The 23,478-nt window shown below is 46.4% G+C and overlaps 1 protein-coding gene across 12 annotated transcripts in view; it reads left to right on the forward strand.

Annotated features, from left to right (window-relative positions):
- The window catches only part of LOC138977037 (muscle M-line assembly protein unc-89-like), a 184,227-nt gene that overhangs the window by 80,230 nt on the left and 80,519 nt on the right, over positions 1 to 23,478 (forward strand). For all 12 annotated transcript variants that reach the window (XM_070349935.1, XM_070349941.1, XM_070349940.1 and 9 more), the window contains exons 6-11: positions 772 to 5,375; positions 17,272 to 17,323; positions 18,120 to 18,421; positions 19,051 to 19,332; positions 19,791 to 20,082; positions 22,940 to 23,227. In XM_070349935.1, coding sequence (XP_070206036.1) covers positions 772 to 5,375; positions 17,272 to 17,323; positions 18,120 to 18,421; positions 19,051 to 19,332; positions 19,791 to 20,082; positions 22,940 to 23,227 — 5,820 coding nt within the window. The remainder of the gene's footprint in view (positions 1 to 771; positions 5,376 to 17,271; positions 17,324 to 18,119; positions 18,422 to 19,050; positions 19,333 to 19,790; positions 20,083 to 22,939; positions 23,228 to 23,478) is intronic.

The raw sequence follows: 23,478 nt of genomic DNA on the forward strand, positions 1-23,478 counted from the left end.
AAACACACGCACACACACACACGCGCATACACACAGGGAGAGAGACAGACAGGCAGAAGCAGAGAGAGAGGGAGAGAGAGGCGCGTTGGCTTGTCGGCTATCAGTAGAGGTGCTTGTTGTAAATCCTTCAAACCCAACAGGACGAGTCAGTATAGGTACAGAACTCAGGGGATCTTAATGCGTCATTGAAACATTTTAATTTGTACATACATTTCCTGTTTTCAAACTCTGGCAATTGCTTTGTTGACTTAATAGTTTGCAGTAGGACAGAACCCCATTGAAAAGGCTTTTCTATAATTGGTGGGCAAGCCTTCGTCTCATTGTCTTGTCTTTGGGTTCACGTTTGTTTGGCCATCTTGAATTTACAAGCACGTCTGGTGATTTGTGAGAAACTACGAGTTTTAGATTTCATAGGAGTGGCATTCTGGTTTGTTGTGTTGTGCGTTAACAAAAAGTATAAAACTTGTCTTGTTGTTCACATATCAAATAAAAGATCGGATACGTCAAGGGTAGCTTCAGTAGCTGAAGGTAAAATGATCTCTCCTGCGCCCAAGTTGGACCCAATGCGAGGCATGTGTGTGTGTGTGTGTGTGTGTGTGTGTGTATGTGTGTGTGTGTGTGTGTGTGTGTGTGGGGGTGTGTGTGTGTGGGGGGGTGTGTACGTGTTCGTGTGTGTATGTATGTGTATGTCTCTTATCTTCATTGCTTTTGTGTGTGTGTTAAGTTTTTAAGCATTTTCTTAAGTGTTTGTTATCACTCTGTGTGTTGCAGAAAGAGCCAGCAGCAGTGTAACACGCGTGACGACCAGTGCAGACAAAGATACAACTCGTGCAGTACGCTCTGCTGTCACAGGCAAAGACAAGGACTCAGCAAAGGTCGCGTCCACTCCGCTGCCCAAGTCCCAGAGCTTGAAGGGCCAACAGGACGCGGCCTCTGTGGCCTACACGCCCTATGAGAGGCGCTCTTCTCCCAGACACCAGTCTGCCAAGAAAGAAAAGGGGTCGTCTTCACTGTTGGAGGAAAAGGTCAAGGCAGCTGTGAGCGCCAAGTCTAAGGTCGTTCCTAAAAGTGCGGAATCCAAGAAAGGGTCCTCTTCAGAGAATCAGCTGAAAACTGGGTCCCCTGTGCGTTCTGCAGAGAGAGACACGGGTGTCGCTTCAAAGCAGGTTAAGCCTAAGAGCTCCCTTTCTTCGGATAGAGGAGGGAAAAAAGACCAAGAATCTCGACTGTCAGCTCTTGTGCATGACAAGGTTCGGAGTGCCGTGGAGGACAAATTGCAGACATCCTCCAGTCCAGCAGTAAAGGACCGTGTAGGAAAACAAGAGACACCCAAAACCCCGTCGCCTACAAAGCCGGTCGCAAAACAGAAAGATCAAAAGGCCCAGCTGTCCGCTCTCGTTCAGGAGAAAGTTCAGACTGCTCTGGAGGAAAAGCTGCAGACAGTTTCCCCTGGTATCAGACAGAAGGAAGGCACAGAGCTCCAAGACAAGAATACAGCACCAAAACGGTCAGATCCAGAATCGGCGAAGAAAGAGGACAAGGCTCGACTTTCGGCCCTCGTTCAGGACAAAGTTCAGACTGCTTTAAACGAGAAACTTGAACCTGTTCCAGTTGACTCCACCAGCAAAGACGGTTCTCCTGCACCCAGACAGGAAAAGTCGGCTGCAGCGTCATCACCACAGAAACCAGAGGGGAGGATTTTTGTAGCGGGAGTGACTGTCTCAGAGCCAAAGAAAGCAGCGAGTTCAGGTGGTGGCGGAAGGTCCTGGGAGCACACACTGAGAGGGCCCAGTCCTATTCGAGCGGTCATCAAGAGACCCTCCACCCCTTCAGACACAGACGACAAAGACTCAGGATCTCGTCGAAACTCTGTCACTAGAACAGAAGAGAACCAAGGATCATTGGAGAAGCCCGACAGAAGTTCTCCCACATCTTCTGTGGCAAACGGCAGTCTTCCAAGGAAGGGAGGTGACTCGGCTCAAGACTCTGATCAGACTTCCGCTAAAGAAGAGACCGAATCCTCCAGGAGAGCGCCCAGCCCGTTCCGCAGGGAACGCAGCCAGCTGAGGAGACCTTCCAGTCCGCTCATCTCTCGGAGCCTCCACAAGGACGGAGAGCCGACAAGCGCCGAACAGGTAGAGAATAGCACCCCGCAGATAAAACGACCACCAAGCCCTCGACTCCGGCGACTTTCAAGTCCCTTTGAGTCTGGTAGCATATACGACAAACAATCTCACAGTCCCCTTCAGTCAGGAAGCAACCACGACAAGCGTCCACCCAGTCCCGTGCTGTCCATCACTGGGCAGCGTCGTGGATCCAGTCCTTTTCTATCAGAAAGCGGCATCGACAAACAGCCGACAAGTCCTTTCCAGTCGAGCAGTGTCAGCTCAGACAAGCGGCCACCCAGTCCCGTTCAGTCCATCACTCGACAGCGTCGTGGGTCCAGTCCTTTTCTATCAGAAAGCGGCATCGACAAACAGCCGACGAGTCCTTTCCAGTCGAGCAGCGTCAGCTCAGACAAGCGGCCACCCAGTCCCGTTCAGTCCATCACTCGACAACGTCGTGGGTCCAGTCCTTTTCTATCGGAAAGCGGCATCGACAAACAGCCGACGAGTCCTTTTCAGTCGAGCAGCGTCAGCTCAGACAAGCGGCCACCCAGTCCCGTTCAGTCCATCACTCGACAACGTCGTGGGTCCAGTCCTTTTCTGTCAGAAAGCGGCATCAACAGACGACCCCCCAGTCCTTCGCAGACGGGCAGCGTCAGCTCAGACAAGCGACCGCCGAGCCCCTTTCAGTCCATCACTGTTCAGCGTCGCGGGTCCAGTCCTTTTCTGTCAGAAAGCGGCATCGACAAACGACCCCCCAGTCCCTCGCAGACGGGCAGCGTCAGCTCAGACAAGCGACCGCCGAGCCCCTTTCAGTCCATTACTGCTCAGCGTCGCGGGTCCAACCCTTTCCTTTCTGAGGGCGCTCCACTTGGAAAGCAGCCGGCCAGCCTAGCCGGTCCCCTCAAGGCACTACCAGCCAGTCACGCAGAGCCGCCAGCCAGACCCCAGATCCGTCGTCCCTCTAGCCCTTTCCTTTCCGACGGGAGTCAACACCCCGCCAACGTCCCCCAACCTTTTCTTAAGTTTCAAGAGAGTTGTTTTTCTTTTGAAAACCAGCCCAAGCCCCAACACGCAGCAAGCCCATTCCAGCCCATTATCAAGAAAGAGGAGAAACGCCTGTCCGAACTCTCAAAGACAAAGGAAAGGGAGGTGTCAAAACGCCCAGATGAAACACCGGAGAATGAGCATGTGAAGGAGACTAACGGATCTCATAAAATTTTGGCCGAGTTCTCTGCCAGGCAAGCTCAACCCGTTGTCCAGAGCGAACTAAAGACCAGAAACACCGCCACCGCTGCACAGCAGGACAGTCCCAAGACTGCAGTTGATTCAACAGGAGGCCAACCCGAGAGTGCTGCGAAGGGGTCTGAGGTACCGAAAACTACTTCCGTCACCCGCAAGGAAAGCTTCAACTGGGACTTGCTGAACAAAGTTAAAGCCAGGCTTCATTCCAGGGGTGACAGTGTCAACTCCGAGGAAGAGAAAAATCAGGAAGCTGTCCATCCCAGGCCTTCTTTGTCGTCTTCAGAAAATCGCGACAACACAGAGAAAGACGCCAAGACCAAGAGCGAGGTGAGATCTTTTGGCATCAAAAGTGCGAATGATACGAGGGAGAAGCCAGGCGACCAGCAAAAACCCAGCGAGCCGACCAAGACCGACAATGACCAGCGTAAAGAAGAACCGAAGTACAGAGAGGTGAGAGAGAAAATCCGAAACACGCCTTTCAGCAAGGATCTCATTGAAAAGAAGGAATCGCCGAAAGAAGCGTCCTCCAAAGACCTGCAACCCTTGACCGAGTATCAGAAGGTCGAGAAAGGATTGAAAACGACGGTGTCCAAGAGTCGAGTCAGCTCGTTGGCAGACAAGTTTGCCGCGGCAGATAAGAGCGAGACTTCCAGTCCGCAGCTAAAAGTGTTCACTGCTGTACCCAGTAGGACCAAATCCTCGGTCTCTGCTGCAGGCGGGACCTCCTTGAGGAGGACAGAGTCGTTCAAAGTCAGCCAGAGAGTGGACAACTTTGAACAGGGATCGAAGAGTCGTTTACCGCGACGAGCAGAATCTTTCAACACGCACGACTTGCAGAGAAGACCTTCACTCGAGAAGCAAAGCGCATCTTCTGGGCAAAAAGAGGCTGAGAAATCTCGTCAGACTACAGCACCTGAAGAAGTTAAATCAAACGAACTGATAATCTTACGGGCTGAACTTACGCCGAAAGAGACAAAGACTACGGATATAACAGCAACCACGCCGCCTGTGGCTAAAGATTTGTCATTGCAGGCGAAAGATTTTTCCAAGGAAGATAAAACCGCACTGGTCACTAATCGTGCAAATGAGGCCAATGCTGCGAACATAAAGTCCTCCTCACAGTTAGAAGCCAAAGCTTTACCCAAAGAAACGGCGAAGGCAACATGTCTTACAGAGGCTAAGGGTTCGAAGGCAACACCTCTGGAAGGTCAAACTTTTCCCAAAGAAACGAAAACTGCCCAGGAAGAAATTCTTCCGAAAGTGGCAGGCGTTAAGGGAGCAAAGCCTCCACCAGAGTCACTCACACAGACAGAAACGATAACACCACAAACCGGAAACTTCCGGAAAGAAACAGACGAAAAGACTCTGGAACCGGCAGGGACAGCAGAAGTCAGTGCTACGACACTGCCATCAGGATCCAGCGACAGGAAGCCGAAGGATGTCACGCTAGCGGCACCACACGTTGTCGTGTCCCAGTCTTCAGCACAGCCAGTGAGGAAACAACAGCCAGCAGCAGTAGGGACGACACCAGCGGCCACACAGCGCGGCAAACCCAGAGTCATGGAGCAGGCCTTCACCGCGCTGCTTGATGATATCGAGACCTTCAGTGCATCGGAGGGCACGCCCTCTGACCTCGACTTCAGCAGTGATAGTGGGGACGAGGCGCATGCCGAGAAATCGGTCGCACCCTTGAAGGACAGTGGTTCCAAGGTCAATGTCAATGACAATGCTGCCATTCTCAAGGACAACAATGGCAACTCGATCAAGGACATCGGTAGTGTTGCCAAGGACAGTAGCCCCGAGGATACGGGGAGTGCTTCTGTTCCTGCAGTCAAGAGGAATAATTCATTCACCAAAGGGAGTAACGCTGTGTCTTTGGACCCAGTACTGGAAGAGGACGGGAGTACCAAAAACGATAAGATTGCAGATACACCGCTGACCATCACCAAAGAGGACAGTGGTATCGGCTTGGGTTCGGCTGACCTCGATGAGGTCGATGTTGCTGCATCCAAGGCTTCAATGAAGGTAAGTCAGAAGAGTGTGTGAGTGGATTCGTCTGAATGTGTGTGTGTGTGTGTGTGTGTGTGTGTGTGTGTGTGTGTGTGTGTGTGTGTGTGTGTGTGTGTGAGAGAGTTTACCATGCAGGCATGTACGCACTTTGTTTATACTATTGTGACGCGCATGGAACCACCTAGTATCGTTCACAAGCTGAGTTATTTCGTTGAAAAGGTCGTTCATGGTGGTTGTGTTACTCCCTACACTTCCGACGGGTGTTGAAATAGAAGAAAAGACGATGACAGGGAACAGGGGAAAAACAGACACACACAATAACGGAACACGTGTTGAGAAACTTGAAAAAGAAAAACAAACGTGTCAATTATCAGCAAGAGAAGGCTTGTTCCTGAAGTTGTTTGTAAGTGGCAGGGTTAAGTGTGATTACAAGACGTGAAGCACACCTCCTCACTTCACCCACTCTTACACGGATTAACAAAGAGAGCTCACTGCGTCTGCCTTGCTATGATACGGTGTTAAAAAACAAAGCTGAATGACACGTTTGCGTACGTTCTCAAAAAGGTAAAAGAAAAACCAAAGAAGACGAAAAGACAGACAGAAAGAAAGTCAATGTGTGGAAATGTAGACCGTCGACGTCACTTTCTTATCTTGCAGGGGGATTCGGACAGCAGTTGATTTTACTGAATGAAAATTTCTCCTCAGTCATGATTTTTTGGACCCGGATAAAGGTATAAACATAAGTAGTGATGGCGTCGTTCTGAATAGACAACAGCCATTGATTCTGTGGGCTCGTTACTTCGCGTTCTTAGTGAGGCTTATAATTTTGTTTGTAAGCAAGAGTTTGGTTCATTTTATTTGTTGCAGGTACAGTATGCTTGTTTAGTGTTTAATGATTTTGTTTCGTAAGCTGAAAGTGACACTCTGAGTGTTTGTTTTGGCATAAACAACCTAAGTCAAGTCTTCTATTGGGGATTACAATTTATATATCAATGTATTACTGTTACAGTTGCCAATTTCTCATTTTGTTTCCTGTCCTGTCGTAACGTATACGTGCGTATCACCTAGAACCACCTAATAACATCAACTAACATCCCTTTATCCATCCATTCAGCTCTAAATGTGTCTATTTTGTATCCCATACACCTGTGTTCTGCGTCTTATGAAATTCGTAGCTTGGAGTATGATTTATTGTCGCCAAAATGACCAAGTTATGGTTCTCTCACCACCCAGCGCTAGGGTTAACGGCTGTTTATGACCACTTGACTGGCAGGCCACGACTCGACGTTAAACCTTGCCCAAACCTACCCTCCTCTGTGCCTTTCCGTCCCACCCTGAATCTCACTTCCCACTCTGCACTCTGTTGGGGGATTTGTTTCTGGCCGTTCGGTGCTTGTCGGCTTTAGCTGTAACCTGTGGCCTCAGCTTCTTGACCATTGTCCTATAAATGATGGTGACCTCCGTCAGGACAGCCTGCTGACCACCTGCAGATAAGCCGCCTTTTGCTGGATGGGTCTGTGACTGTGTGTACGTGTCTCTCTTGCCTACCTCTTTGCAACGCCGTCTTTGTAATACTGCTGTATATATAGAGTGGTGGAATTGATGGATATCGGATACGATTTCTTCCTGCGTTGAAGAGTCATGACAAGATCGAATAGTTTTAAACTCTCACTTGTCTGTCGCGGCCGTAGCAGGTTGGATTGTAGTGGCGAAGGCACTGCAGACATGTCTTGAATACTGTCCACTGTGCTCTTTATTGCCAACGATGATGAACTGGAATATGAAGTTGAGTTTTCGACATTTGCAACGTCTTTAATATTGTACGCCTTCAGCACACGGCAGGATTTTGATAAGCTGGTTGTCAGAAAACCCCAGAATTCAAACTCGACGCAACTAGGTAGGGTGTAGTAAGGTTAGGGTTGGCTCTTTGGCCAAAATTCCATCTTCGGTCAACGAGAAATGCTGAACCTTTTGACGAGATCTACAGTAGCTGGAACGGGACTAAGAAATGCTGAACCTTTTGACGAGATCTACAGTAGCTGGAACGGGACTAAGAAATGCTGAACCTTTTGACGAGATCTACAGTAGCTGGAACGGGACTAAGAAATGCTGAACCTTTTGACGAGATCTACAGTAGCTGGAACGGGACTAAGAAATGCTGAACCTTTTGACGAGATCTACAGTAGCTGGAACGGGACTAAGAAATGCTGAACCTTTTGACGAGATCTACAGTAGCTGGAACGGGACTAAGAAATGACCAAGAAATGAGATATTCCATAAACGGTGACATCAACGCAAAGGCGAACTTCGATGACATGGACAAGTTTAGCACTCAGTCTCGTACAATTGACAAGTTTAGCAGTGCTGTACAATCGATAAGGTTTGGCATACAATATGCATTTTGATGTTTCTCGAAAGCAGCTGACTTTTCCTCATAGTCCGACAAAGACACTCAGCTGACCAGAGGGATCAGGCAGGGGGACTGGAGATTAGCGCTGTTACAGTCTTACTGCCACACACCTTCTGGCCGGCTGTCGGCTGGGCCGGACACTGCTCTTACTTACCCCCCACCACACAAGACAATCGGTCGCTCTCTACTTAAAGCACCACTCGATACCTGGTTTCAAGACACGTAGCTTGAATTTAAGTTTGAGAAAGTTGAACAGCTTTAAGGTGGATGAATTATAAAGCGAGATGTGCTTGTGTCAGCTACCTTTTGGGAAAACTACGCGTAGAGTACCCTCTGTCCCTTGCAAGTATTGTCTCGGCATCATTCTATGAATACAACAGTGGTGTTTCTCTCTCTCTTTTTTTGCTGGCGGGAAAGGGCGTGGGGGAGGGGGGGTGTCAGTGCAGAGAGTATTCAATTCATTCAGCAGCTTTAGGTGCCTTCTGCTTTAAGAAAGGCGTCAGATCGGCGTAGCATTCATAGTCTCGAGAGTGTTTAGCTGTAGGTCAAGACACAGGTCTGGTGAGAGCAGCTTTAAGCCTTGGAAGGGTAGAACTGTCCCCTTTAGGGTGACCACAGGTCAGCTTCAGTGAAGCGGACACAGCCATTGTCTGTGTGCCTTTTCCCCCACGTCAGGCCTGCTTTTTCTCAGTCGCTACAGCGCACTGCTTGACAAATGCTTGATGGTCGGTTCTCTCTTCTACTTGGACATTATGAAGACTGTCCGAGAAGACAAAGTGTTGTGAAGGAAAACCAACAAAACCATTTGGATGTTTATTGTGTCAGCTCGTCACGTGGACGTGCATGTTTAGGTGTTTGTGATTCAAAGTTTTCTGATTGACATATTGACAAAGTGTCATATTTGCTCACTCCTCTTGACTGAAGAGTTTGTATGATGCTTCGTTCCCTGAAAGTTGTAAATGTCGACATAAACAAAACTGATGCCGGGTTATGTTCGATGACTTGGCGTACGAAGCTGGCAGTGGATTGAACGTGATTAAATGTTGGTGTGTTCTTTGCTCATCAGTAGAGTAAGGGTAAACAAATTGAATCTGTGATTTGTGTGAAAGTGAAAGACACAGGGTGGCGATGGGAAACATAGGAGAGGACACATCCTCTGCAAGACATTGATTTGAACAGGTCTTTGTCAGCAACAACTGTTCTCTCACATCTGTGTCACATTCACGATGGAGATTTTCATAGAACTGGTAAGTTTGAAATATTAGTTGCCAGCGACAGTCGTTACTATTCGGAAAGCTTTGCGAGAAGTGACAGTATAAATGACTTTATTATTTCCTTAGCTGATTTCAGAAGTACTTTGGAGTCACCCAGAAGTATTCCGAAGACTGTATTGTTTACAGATCTGTGCTGTTTTTGCTCACTTTCCTCGAACTATTGATGTATTACAAATTATGCCGACCACGGCGACCCTAAACAGGTAAAATGTTGTCACACATCTTGCTGTCTTAGCTTGTCTAAAACGGGAAGCTAGTGTTTTTAGAGATTTAGCCATAGTGCTTTCGAAACGGGTACCAACCGAAATTCATTTAATACGAATTTTGTCTTGGCGACTATACCCTTTTAACCAGGTGCAACTGAGGAAATAAAGGTTTCCGTCACTGTCGTCTTTTTCGGCTTACTCATGCATTTCACTTTCTGGTATCATTATACCAGCGACTGTCTCTGATTATACCCTTCTGTGTAAGAACCAGCAGTTTAACATAGATTCTGTGTAAGAACCAGCAGTTTAACAGAGATTCTTACGCAAGTGGCCGTGTTTTGGCTGTTGTTTTGCTCCCTCAAGATCGACTTCCCCTGTGCCCTGAGATGACCCTGTGCGGATGCCTTGCCGTCGGTCAGTGGAAGCAGAGGTGGCTCCATTGAGTTTGGCAATGAGTGCATGAGATGCCGTGTTCACGCCGATCTGCTCGCTCTGGTTTGCCGTCTGTAATTCTATCGTTCACCTGTCTGCCAGCTACCTCCTTGTGTCGTGGGAAAGAGCGGTATGAGGTTTATATTTAGTTGAGACTCGGAAAGAGCGAAGGTCTTCTCCGCTGGTAAAAGTGCAAGCGAAGATTAGAAGATTAGAGGCGGGGCAAAGGAAGTGTGTGTATGTCTGTGAGAGAGAGGGGGGAGGGTGGAGACGGGATGGGGGTGGGGGGGGGGGGGTAAGAAGAACGTTGTCAGGAAGGGAACACGAATTATGCTAAATCAGAGAAACGTGTGCTTCAATTAGAACATTACAATTGTCCACACGTCTGCTTTTTCCATAATTCATATATGTCAAGATAACACTCTGCAACTTTGGTTCGGTCTCGTGGTGTTGTACACGTCCACTACGTTGAGATTTTGTTCCTATATTTGGCGTGCAAACTGAATGCGAGCGTGGATTCTTGATGATCGTGTCTGTACTGTTAACTCCGCCTTAACACGTGTGCCGCATAGCATTCGGTAGCATTCAGTATCGCTGCGACAGACAGCAATACAGTGCAGTGTTGTGTTTCGGCACTAAGGTTGACCCCCCGCGGGTTAGGGGGAGTCCCATACTGATTGGTTGGGACGAGAAAGAATTTACCCGATGCTCCCCAGCATGTCGTAAGAGGCGACTAACGGATTCTGTTTCTCCTTTTACCCTTGTTAAGTGTTTCTTGTATAGAATATAGTCAATTTTTGTAAAGATTTTAGGCAAGCAGTATGTAAGAAAGTCCTTTGTACTGGAAACTTGCATTCTCCCAGTAAGGTAATATATTGTACTACGTTGCAAGCCCCTGGAGCAAATTTTTGATTAGTGCGTTTGTGAACAAGAAACAATTGACAAGTGGCTCTATCCCATCTTCCCCCGTCGCGATATAACCTTCGTGGTTGAAAACGACGTTAAACACCAAATAAAGAAAGAAAGAAAGAAAGAAAGAGCGACAGTGTCGTATTACGTTGAACTGTTGTGTTTCGGCACACAGGTGAAAATCTCTATATTTTTGGAGTTGTGGCCACAAACCTTATTTCGTGTTTTTCACAATAAAAAAAAGTAATAGTTTACATTTAATTACATATATATATATATCAAAGTTGTGATTCCTGTCGTGTTTCCCGTTATATATGATTGATGTTTAAGCAGCAATCATGCATCCTCTTGGTTCCCCCCTTCAAAAACTTAGCTTTTGTAGAGAAGTGAAAAAGAAAATCATATTTCAACAATCTGTGATGGACTTAAGCTTGCTGTGTAAGGGCATAGTTAACTTTTTTCCCCGCCTCATTATCCCACATGCTATATCTTCCGACTGTCGCGCCCTGGGCTATGCTTATAGTGTCAACACGGGATATTTATAACCCGTCAGCGACTTGTTAGCATTGCAGCGATGCAAGACAGGATACAATATATGCATGTATATTCTGCTTGGCTTATTTACATCATGAAGGCGAGGTAAAACTGTTGAATGACATTTCTCGGTGGCTCATTGAGAGTGCTTGAAGAGCAATAGATAAGGGTTGTCGCCATTTGTGAAATGATCTGCTTGTGGTAGTGGGGTGAAACAGGGGATACAACTTTTTGCAGCTTGTTACACTTTGGTAGCAGAGCGTTGAAGAAACGCGCATTGAATTTGTGCTTTCGCAGTGTTTTGAACAGCGCACACTAATGCAAGTTTTACATCATCAGTTATGTGGACAAAAGAAGTTAACGCTCTCGACGGAAGTATAAAGTGTAGCATTCTAAATGAACATCTTTTCCCACATTCTAAAATATAAATTGTAAAATCATTTTCCAAACGCACATGTAGCGTTTTGTGCTTTCGCAGTGTTTTGAACAGCGCACACTAATGCAAGTTTTACATCATCAGTTATGTGGACGAAAGAAGTTAACGCTCTCGACGGAAGTATAAAGTGTAGCATTCTAAATGAAAATGTTAACATCTTTTCCCACATTCTAAAATAGAAGTTGTAAAATCATTTTCCAAACGCACATGTAGCGTTTTGACGTGAACATAATCAAATATCATATAGTGCAGCAATAAGATAAATCAACAGCTATAGGTCCCGTCGTCTCTCATTGACACTTGGCAACACCGTGAGTACGGCCCATTCCGATCTGTTTTTTAACGACTGTTACTCATGGAGTTTTTAAACATCTTGGAAGAGTTCAAGTGAATTCTTGTTGTCATTTCGCGCCAGAGCGAGATTGTTTTCGTTTCCGTATTTTGACTTTTGCAACAGAAGATTTCTAAATAAATGTTCAGTAGAGTTGAATTCGCACTGCTCACCCCTGCGACTGGTGCCAGGACTTCACCTCAGCGCCTGACTAATATCGTGCCGACACAACTCCAAATGAGTTGTAAAGAAGAAAGGAAGAAACAAACGGACTAGCATTGGCATACCATTTATAAATCAACGCCTCAGGGTTGCAAACGTTATATCTAATAATACAAAAGAATAATGTTTGAATTTTCTGCTGTGCCTTTTGGTCCGGTTGCTGAAGCTTCCTTTTATTGAACGTTGAACCTGGCAATTAAAGTGATTGAGTTACGATTTTGCGACGATGGGCGATGATTGCGCAGATGTTTTTTTTCTTCTCACTGGTGCCTATATCGCTCGAATATATGTAACTAATTTGTAAACTCATTATGTTGTTAATGGTGCGGGACAGTTAATCTTTTCCGCTGTAACTTGTAGAATATGCTAAGGTCATCTATGTGTTGCTCGTTGAGCGTTTTTTGTGGTCTTGCCTTCGGTTTTCAGCTTGTTCTCGGTGTTTGCTGAGAAAAGGTAAGATGTTGACATTTTGTCAGCGTGTGTGCTGCAGGTTGCAGTGAACTGTTTTTGTCAGCGTGTGTGCTGCAGGTTGCAGTGAACTGTTTTTGTCAGCGTGTGTGCTGCAGGTTGCAGTGAACTGTTTTTGTCAGCGTGTGTGCTGCAGGTTGCAGTGAACTGTTTTTGTCAGCGTGTGTGCTGCAGGTTGCAGTGAACTGTTTTTGTCAGCGTGTGTGCTGCAGGTTGCAGTGAACTGTTTTTGTCAGCGTGTGTGCTGCAGGTTGCAGTGAACTGTTTTTGTCAGCGTGTGTGCTGCAGGTTGCAGTGAACTGTTTTTGTCAGCGTGTGTGCTGCAGGTTGCAGTGAACTGTTTTTGTCAGCGTGTGTGCTGCAGGTTGCAGTGAACTATAGAGTTGCCTTGAACTTCGTTGTCGGCTCAAGAGTATTGTTGTTGTTGGTTGACATACGTGACGAGAAAACCCAGAACAGAATTGGATCATCGCTACATCACTCGACCTACGTCAGTGTTTGCGTTCGGTGCAGCATGCGACAATGAGCAGTTGTTTTTCGTTTCTTCAGTGTTTGTTTTTTTACACCATTCAGCCATCTTTAGACGTGCCAGACCCACATTTTGCTGGCCACAGAAGTAGGGTAGGGGTCCCAGGACCCACCCCAAGCTAACCAGTTTTCGCGAGGTCCTGAATCGTGGAAAAGAGGATGGGGGATTTGGTGGGCTTGGCGCGTGTTTGCTCGTGTCGTCTTGCATCTCTTTTAACTAGTGCCCGCTGAATGAAAGATCGAGAGTACATGTATACGTACTGTTACCGTCGTGTGCTGTCAGCATAGTGCACACTTTCCTCGATTCCCTTTTCCTCGGATACTCTATTAACGCGTTGCGAAGGTTGTGGATGTGTTTGTGCGCGTGCGTGGGTGGGTGCGTGTGTGCGTGGGTGCGTGAGCCATGTTGATATGTGTTTGCAACACTGAGACACAGACAGACAAACAAACAGGCAGAGAATGAACCTATTGTAAAGCTTCTTGTGTCGTCGATCGCAAAGGCGAACTGAGAGATGGAGACGTGTTTATTAAGAGAGCTACCTTTTTTCATGTTTTCTTCTTCTGATATCTTCCGTCTAATTCGCTCACCCCAATTTCAACCATCCAGCCTTGACCTCCTCCGGGACAAGACTAATCCACCCGTATCTGCGTTCGTACTTCCTCTAAGCCATGTACCAGTTTGCTCAAGTTTTCGCATGGCCCTATTCGGGATGGGGACGGAGTTTTGGAAACGCAGAGAGAGAACTGGTTGCTGGTTTCCTTGGCAAAGTGCTAGGGGTCCTTTACACCGTTTTGTGACGAGCATCGGCGGCGCGCAACAAGCGCTGAATGAGAATGCTGTTTGCTTTGCCCGCCGCGCAACACACAGGCCACGGGGTGGAGTGCTACGGGGACCTTTTCTCCGCTGCTGCGTATAACAGTCGTGGGCGGGGGACTGAGGTCGCTCGTCGTCAACTTGTGTGCGCTAGTCTATATATATATATACCTTCCCAAAAAAGCAACGCGAGCTTTTGCTTTTGATTCAACTTTAATACTTTAATATGTGGCATATCATTTTGTTTAAAACAAAAGTTTATTCAAGATAAATAAAATGAAACAACAGGGCACACATTCAATCGAAAGAGTTGTGACACAATTACCATTCGTTCGACATTGATAGCAGAAGTGGACCTTTCTCGACCCGTTGATAAACGTAGATATGGGAATGGACTACCCGGTCCATTTTGTTGTCGTTTGAAAACAAATGTTATTGTGGCGTTTCTCGTGTGGATGGGTGTGTGATATCAGCGATAGTGTCACCCGATGTAAGTCTGCGCGACAGGCGTGTGAAGGAGTCACATCTCTTGCACCTGTTGCGCGCTCGCTGATTGAACCGCACGCTTCCCCTCAGGCCTCTGTCCCCCCTCGCTGTCTGCATGAGCAGTGGCAACAAGTTCTACAAGGAACACAGTTATAGTTAGCAGTGGCAACAAGTTCTACAAGGAACACAGTTATAGTTAGCAGTGGCAACAAGTTCTACAAGGAACACAGTTATAGTTAGCAGTGGCACATGCCAACTCCTCTTGCATTGTGCAACTCTATACGGATGTCGTTGAAGTGTTTATCACTTCGTGTGAACTTCCCTGAATGTACAACGTCAAAGTTGAAGATGACCTTTTGTGGATTACCTGCTGTTGGATTACCTGAAACGACGCCTTGAACAGGTAGAGCTGCTCTTTGATAATTGATCCTTCTTCTGGAACTCGTTTGTAAAAATTGTCTTTCTTCAGTCTTGAAGGCTGCATTGGGAGCAGTCCGTTGTGAGATCAAACAGTGTAGAAGCCGAGACTCTTTCTCAGCTTCTACACTCTTTGGTGAGATTTGTACGCACGAAGCAGCTGTCAAGCACCTGCCTGGTATTTTGCCACTGAGAACTCTGGTTTATGCTTTCCTTTTTGGTTTTCCTGCATTGGGGTTCGCTCTCCACGAAGACTACCACCCCACTAGTCCAACATTTAGCACCGGTGTTAGTGGCGATGAAGAAACCAGGGAAACTCTAGTCGCAAAGTACATCATATCAGTAACTGACTTATTGTTACGTCTGTACGGCTGACTTAGTGACCAGTTCAGGTTTTTGTCAATATTACTCATGACCGTCTTGTTGTTTCTGATGTCATCTGATGAATAATAATTATCACAGGCAGGTTGTTTAGCTTTATGCTGAGTTACGGAGATAATTGCACTGCAAGAAATGAAATTGGTACCTAAATTATTGCTGACGCCCAGGATTGATTTTCATCAATGATATACTGTAATCGCCTGTGGCTTGCTTTGAGGACACGGGTCTGTGTTTGCGCGTCGTGCGTTTGATGGAGGACGCAAAGCACACGACAGCGCGCGATATCCTGCATATTTCATACATGGACATCCGCATCTGCTCTGTTTGGGCGCGATGCCATAGAAACGGCTTTGGCTGTTGATTTATCAATGGATCCTGCAGCAAATTTCGTGCTAAATCGCTTAATCTAGTGAGGAATCGCTGAGTTGGCACATCGGTCTCCCTCACCCCACCCCTTTGAAAAGAAAGGTATAAAGCCTTGTATCGCTGTTTCACACGTTATTCGTGTTGCTATCAGCAGGCTTAGCGGGGCAACTTATCCAAAGTAAGTCCGTCTATTTAACCAGATTAGAACCTCAGCCGTCTCGGGTGGCGTATGGTGTCTCTGTGCGCTTTGCGTCACAATTCCCGTGGAGCTTTTGTTGAGGTGCAACCCTTCGTGAAATGTGTCACGCATCATGACAATGGCCGACTATACAGCGTTTTGCTACTTGAAACGACCAAGCGTTCCTTTTTACCGTGCACAGTTTTAATAATAGCAAAGCACAAGATTAGTTACAGCTGTGTTTACATCGTTACTAAGCGCAGATGACATCCCGTTCATCATCCAGCAAAGAATAATTTTGGAGGCTGGGCAATTGCAAAGGTTGTGAAGCTCGTATGACAGTAAACACAGTGGATTATAAATCCACAAAACAGAGAGACTGCTAACGTTTCAAAATGTGTTAGTCTCTCTGTCCACCATAAAGCCGGTAGACCATTGGGTGGTTTTACTTGTGAATGTCTTATATGTTTAACATCAAACGTTCAAATAACCTAACTGTTTTTTTTATTTTTTATAGTGGATTACAAAGTTTTCAAGAAGTTTTAGGAAATACTGTCTCAGAAAGCTTCAAACGCAATCTTCCATAAACGTCTTGGTCATAGATTTAACTGACACAGCCTGGGGCAAAAACCGTTCCGGGGAGTACAGCCCAAGGAGGGTCATTGGGAGTCGAACAAATCTTCTTGTCCTAGATAGTTGCGCTTTGTTGGGAATACGTGCCTTTAACTTAGATACTGTACATTTTCTGAGGAATTTTGATAATTGGGGACCTACCGATTAGAAATCGAGTTTATTGAGAACAATACCCAAGAAGTACTGACTCCTTTCTTTATCCAACTTACAAACAAACGAAGGCACATTAAACGCCCATAACATCTGGACGTTTTCTTTACAACTTTCGACTTATTATTCGACGCAGTTCAGATGATTATCTGGATGTTTGGGAAACATGGGGCACTTCTAAAGGCCACCTGTATCAGCAAGCTTAACTTTTGCCCTCAGTTATCTCATGTTTCATGGGAGGATACTCAATGACCTCGTATGCGTTGATGTCAAACGATATGTGTCTGCATGCTGACGACATATGTTATAACAAAAATGACGTTCGGCGTCGGCAAGTTGGCAAATCGTCGACACTTCTTTCAAACAGCTCAACTGGTTTTTTCATGGAGGGAGAAAAAGGACGAACGTCAATTACGAAACGTTAAAAGCCATGTCGGCAAATTCGCCGAAGGAAATAATCACAGAAACACCCCAGTATTAACGAACGGAAGCTAAGTGCACAAATACCAACATCAAACACGTTTGTATTCAAGAAATCATGGCGTGACATGTAACAACGGGAATTAATTTGGACCACACAACACCGCATTGCATTTGTTGATGTCAACCCCCATCCCACAACCCCCCCCCCCTCCCTGCCAAAGAAGCGTCAAATGTGTTAATGAGTTATGATGTCAAGTTTTTGTGGTGGTGATACGAGGTGTCAGTGATTAAAATGTTATTGTCTGTGTTGCAGCCTGTGAGTGATAGTGACGTCCTCACTCCGACATTGCCTTCACTGACAGACGGTGAGTTCACTGTGTGTGTGTGTGTGTGTGTGTGTGTGTGTGTATGTGTGTGTGTGTGTGTGAGTGTGTGTGTGTGAGTGTGTGTGTGTGTGTGTGTACGTGTGTGTGTGTGTGTGTGTGTGTGTGAGTGTGTGTGTGTGTGTGTGTGTGTGTGTGAGTGTGTGTGTGTATGTGTGTGTGTGTGTGTGTGTGTGTGTGTGTGTACGTACGTGTGTGTGTTGCCTTGTTTTGTTTGTATTTTTTCCCTTTTTTGTCACAGCTGTTTCATGGTCCTTGACCTCTTTTTGGTACAGTTGCTGTTGTCGTTGCTTTCTTTATTGGTCTTAAGTCTGTTTGTACAATAGATTGGATCACGAACTCAGTAGTATTCTGACAATCTTGAGCTATTCAAAGCATGTGCAAAAATGCCAACTGAGCATCATTTTCAGAGTTCAAAGCAGAATTGAAAAGGTAGCAGCTGACAGTTGAATCAATGTATTGTTAGTAGATAAAGGGTAGAAAGTACCACAAAGTAAGAACAGGTATATCTCCAGACCATTTGTACACGCCACGATGTCACCTACTTCCGGCATACTCCAGATATAGCCACGTGGAAGCAACTGAAAGAAATACGATAATTGTGTGGTGCATTCAGTGTTGCATTACACATATGAAACGCGGGACCAACGTAGCCTGAGCTAGACTTGTGTGGTACATTCAGTGTTGCATTACGCACACTAAACGCGGGACCAACGTAGCCTGATCTAGACTCGTGGAGTGATGGCGGTGTCAGACAAACTCTCCCTTGGACTTTCAGATGAAGGACACTCCTCACTGCCCTCACAACCGCTGGCCACTCTCCACGAAGAAGACTCCACTCCCCCTCCCCCGCCAGTAACGCAACCCCCCACCCTTCCCTCCTCCACCGACACAGACCCCGACATGACGTCATCCGCTTTCGTCATCCTCAAGCCGCACATTGACGCAGTGGTGGAGGCCCAGAGCAAGCGTGACGCGGACAGTGGCGTCACTGTCATAGAAGACGATGACGGAGGCGTCACGTATCGCAAGACGTCGCTCAACGAGCAGCAGAACCGTATCGTCACTATAAAGTCCAAGGTTGGTTTATGCATGTAGTGGTGTTTTTTTTTATACTGTTGTGAATGATAGTAATAATGGTATTTTTATGACGCAAATCACCTAGTATTTCTAAACGTCTGAGTGCGTGGTCATGCAGCTGCTCAGAGTTTGAGTACCCCATGGTGATCGAGACAACTTTGCACTTGTGGCACATAATTATATTTGGACAGCTGTCATATTTTGCATACTGTCATATTTTTGCCACTGACAGTCGTCTCGTTGCTACCACGTGTCTCATCTGTCATGTTTCTAGTTTATACGGATAATATCCCTGTTTCGGACCAGAATATATGTGTCAGAACACGTTCAGAAGGTGACGGTTGTTTGTTGTTTCTTGTCTCGCGACCCCTCATGCTAAACCGATTCAGCACCGATCTTATTGTATGTGCTGTTCTCGACCTTCTCTTTAAAAACTATTCACAAGAATGTGACGAATTGGAACATGTTTATGTTCTGGTTCCGAAGCTCCAGGAAACAGATAATAAAATGTATGTATATTTAATTAATTTAATGTAACATTGTGTTAAGTCACGCGGATGTTCTATTGCGTGTTTGCCCGACAGTGGGGACCAAACAGCTAACCATTCCTTCTGATGTTCTGGCATCAGGTTCGGCGAACTCCCAGCGACGCCCATGAAGAGCTGCGCGACACCATCGTGGAAACTAGCTTCTTCTCCCCAGGGGGCGCAGCGGTCAAGGAGCGTGACGTCGTTCGCTCCAAGCGCAAGATCACTCCGCGCGGGTCCAACTACTACCAGCGCACGACGCAGTACATACGACGCATCCGCGACAAGGAGGGCTCGGACTTTGTGGAGACCGACATGTGTGTGGAGAATGACAATACTTCAGTGTCTGATGGAAAGACCTGGGGCGACAGAACTGTCACCAAGGTAGGAGAGAGAGAGGGAGATGGAGAGGGGGGGAGGGGAAGTGAGAGGGAGAGAGAGTAGGGGGAGGGATAGATAAGGAGAGAAGGAGGGGGAGATATAGTATGTTAGTGTGCGCATGTGAGTATGTCTGTCTGTCCAATTTCGTTAAAAAAGGCAGAAGCAATACATAAAAATAAGATGCAGAGTTGTGTTTTTCCCCATGTTGCGGTAACATAAGAATAAGACTTATCGAGCTTGGTTCACATGTTTGCCCTCTAAAGATGGAGCGTGGTGAATATTGTATATCCTTTTGCACACTGGTTATCCTTTGCTCAAGGAGCACGCATTAGTTTAACCACAATATTACTATCCTCCTTGCCCATACACGTTTATACCTTTTTGTCATCAAGAGAAAAGAGAAACCCTTCAGATGTATCCCCAAATTCACTCTCAATCCAAGAAACCCCCTGCATGTGTAGGTGACACTGGACAAGCCGTCAGGCGACCTCCCCCAGTCTCTGGACGAGCTGGCCAGCCTGCCCCAGTCTCTGGACAAGCCGTCAAGCGACCTTCCCCAGTCTCTGGACGAGCTGGCCAGCCTGCCCCAGCTAGAGGGAGGAGGGAGAAGGGGACAGGGCCCGGGGCCGTTGGGGGTGGTGGGCAGGATGGACATGTCCAAGGCCAGCAGTGGCTATGGCAGCGTGTCCGGCTCCGAGGAGGAGGACAAGGAGGCGTCGCCACTCGCCGATGTCCAGCCAGCTAGAACTGTGGGTAAGTGATGGTGGTGATGAAAGAGTGGGCGGATTTCCGTTTGATGCTCTGGTCAAGTGCTCAGATCATATAGGTTTGGAGCGATGAAGAAGAACCAACCTAAGGCGTCTTTCAGACATGAAATGTGTATTATTCTGGAGGTACACTGAACTCCCCCTTTCCAACACACTACTTCGAATGCTGTTCTCAACGCATGTTTTGAAGCACCCTTGCCCCTCATATCCCGACTGCACTGTGCATCAAGTAACTAATAACAAGGGAGATGTGATGTAACTTCATCAGCTCCCGAGACAAGTTTGAGTTCAATATTGTAGGACACATTGGCTTCAAGCTGCAGGAGGGCTGGATGAGCTGCATTGCTGACATTAAACAAGCCTCAAGGTACAGTGCTGGTTGTTAATGGCTTTCCTCCATGCCGCCAGGCTTCAGGAAGCGCTACAAGCTGCAGAGACAGAGCTCTTTGCAGTCACCAGACAGCGACAGCGACAGTTCGGTGGATGACGTCAGTGGACGTGCCTGTGGCCGCAATCCCCACAGGTTCAAGGGTCGGGGCTTCCGCTTCTTCGGACGTCATCGCATGTGTAGGGACTGAGGCTGATGCTGTGCCTGTGTGTCTGAAATTAACTGTGCTTGCAGCACTGATATCTTCTGACCGTGCTTTTGATGTGACCGTCATCACTGTGGGACTAACGCATATTATGGACTTTAAAGTCTACATTGAATTTCCTATTTTCATGGGATCCATTTTTATTTTTGAAGCATGCAAATTTGTTTTTAATGGTCTTCTAATTTCCGTTTTGTATTGTTCCTCTCAAATGTTGCACAGTAAACACTTTGAACAGTGTGTTTTAGTGTTTAAGTCCAAGTTCCAGGTACGTCCCTTGCAGTGTTTGTTTCAGCGTGGGTTTAACTATCACTTTTTTGGGGAACATTTCAAACGTTTCCGTTGTAATTGTCAGCGTTTACACTGTGGTGTTCCCAGTTTGCTGTTTATAACCTGTGTTCCTGTCGGGTGTGATTTACTCTCTTTTCGAGGCGGTGTAATGCACATTGTCTATATATGTCTGGCGTGTTTTCAATGTCACACCCCGACGTCTATAACTGACCTTTGAAAGACCACTGTTTGCAGTCTTGTGAACACCCCCGCTGCAGTTAACTTTAAACTGTGATTTTAGTGACTTTTGTTTTCTTTCAGTCTGAGTTCTTTAGCTGCAGATCTAAAGCTGTTGCATTAATGGTTTCTATGGAACACGAAGAGGGTCAAATGCTCGAGCAAGTACTCGCGCATTTACTCGAGCACTTTCGAAACTGCTCGAGTAAATGCGCGAGTACTTTTGAATCGGAGATTCCCGAGTTGTACCGAAGTCATTGGTTGGGTTTATTGAAAACTTGACCCGGAAAATTTACTGAAACGACGCATCTGTAGTCGTCATGGAGGCGGGAAGGGCGGTTTGCTGGGATTATTAACGATCGCATCAGGGAATTGGCGGACAGACCTACTGGGATGGTCGATCATATCCAGAAGACGTACCCCTTGTTCAAAGGAAACAGAGACACAGTGCGGCCGACAGCGGCACCTCTGCAGACAAGAAAAGGATGCGACGACATTTGTCTCCCCAAGCTCTTCTAATGACAATACGAACAAGAAAAACAATGGAAGATGAAAACAGAAAGAAGATATGATTACGAAGTGATCACAGATCACATTTTTTACTGAAAACTGCTCGTGCATATGGTGTAGTACCTAGTAAGCGCCCACCCCCTACTTTGGGTCGGAATTGGTGCAAGGTACTTTACGGTACTTACCGATTGAGCACTTGCTGAGCATGTGATCCCAATTGCAACAAATTCGAACACGCTTGTATTTTTCTACGCAAAGCTGTGAGAAAGACTTCTTCGGCGGCCATGACGAAGTGAGGTCACAAGTGAGGTCACGGAATCAGGTCACGCAGCACGCTCTCAGTCGGTGGCTTTGCTCATCCATAACACCAAACAGAATTCTTTTATATTAATATTAATTTTTATTTCCAACTGAAATATGATTATAGGCCTATAATTAATTATTGAAATCATGTAAAATATTTAGAAAATATGCCAAAAAGATGACTGTTCCGCGACAAGTTTTTGCTTTACCCGCTCGTTACTTCTCGGAAATACGCGAGAAAGTACTCGCGCATTTAAATGCGCGAGTACTTTGAAAGTGCTCGAGCAGTTCTGAAAGTGCGCGAGCAGTTTGAAACTGCTCGAGCATTTTCAAAAGTGCTCGCGCATTTCCTCGAGCAGTTTCGAAAGTGCGCGAGCATTTTCAGAAGTACTCGCGCATTTACTCGAGCAGTTTCGAAAGTGCTCGAGTAAATGCGCGAGTACTTGCTCGAGCATTTGACCCTCTTCGTGTTCCATAGGTTTCAGTTTCACTAACGGAAGATTTTGCAGAGACTTTTATGAGTTTCCCGGATTTATATTGTACCCAGATTTAGTCTTTTGTCGTCATTTATGTTATTGATATACCAGTATGTATTACTATGCCAGAAATCATAACTAATCGTCAAAGCATAGCTTCGACTATTTTTAATGGCACTTGAGTTTCTTTGCCTCTGTTGAAACTGTAAAGGAAAGATGAGAAGAACGGGGCATTTGAGAGACGCTGATAAATGGTTGAATATTGAGCATCATAAGAGTATATTGTTGTTGTTTTATGGCGAAGACTGTCCCGTTTTAGGAAAGGTCGGGCTCAAGTGAGATACTGTGCATGTATATATATATAGTTAGATACATTGGCAACCACAATGAATATAGAGAGCAGACAAGGAATATGTAGAGTTTCACTGTGTAAAACTTGCCACCTGTGGTCGTGCAGCTGCGCCCGAGGTGATGACGACACTGAAGGATGTGACGACAACAGAAGGCCAGGTAGCCGTCCTGGAATGCATCATGTCAGCACAGCCCCCGCCTGACGTCACGTGGTACTTTGCTGACACCAAGCTGGACACAGCGCAGGAGAACTTCACCGCTCACTATGACGTCAGCTCGGGCAAGGCGACCTTGACCCTGCATGACGTGGCGGTGCAGGACGGAGGGACGTACACGTGTGTGTGCAGCAACCAGCATGGAGAGGCCAGCACGAGAAGCTCCTTGATCGTCAAACGTGAGTCTTGTCCTTAAGTCACTGCACCCTTCTGCTTTTGGCTGGGCTCTTTTTGGTCTAGATGTATGGAGTGATCATATTTGCAAGTGTACAGTACTCATTTGCTAGATCTTACTGTAACATAAGGTGAATGCTGATTTTGATTTGAAAAACATATACTCTTTATGCTTTCCACATGTTTGGCTTGTATTTGCTCAAGTATCAAAGAATATTTTCTTGTGAGTAAGGTAGACAGAACAACGAGTATTGAA

Source organism: Littorina saxatilis, linkage group LG9, assembly GCF_037325665.1.
Source record: "Littorina saxatilis isolate snail1 linkage group LG9, US_GU_Lsax_2.0, whole genome shotgun sequence".
In the NCBI taxonomy this organism is placed as follows: domain Eukaryota; kingdom Metazoa; phylum Mollusca; class Gastropoda; order Littorinimorpha; family Littorinidae; genus Littorina; species Littorina saxatilis.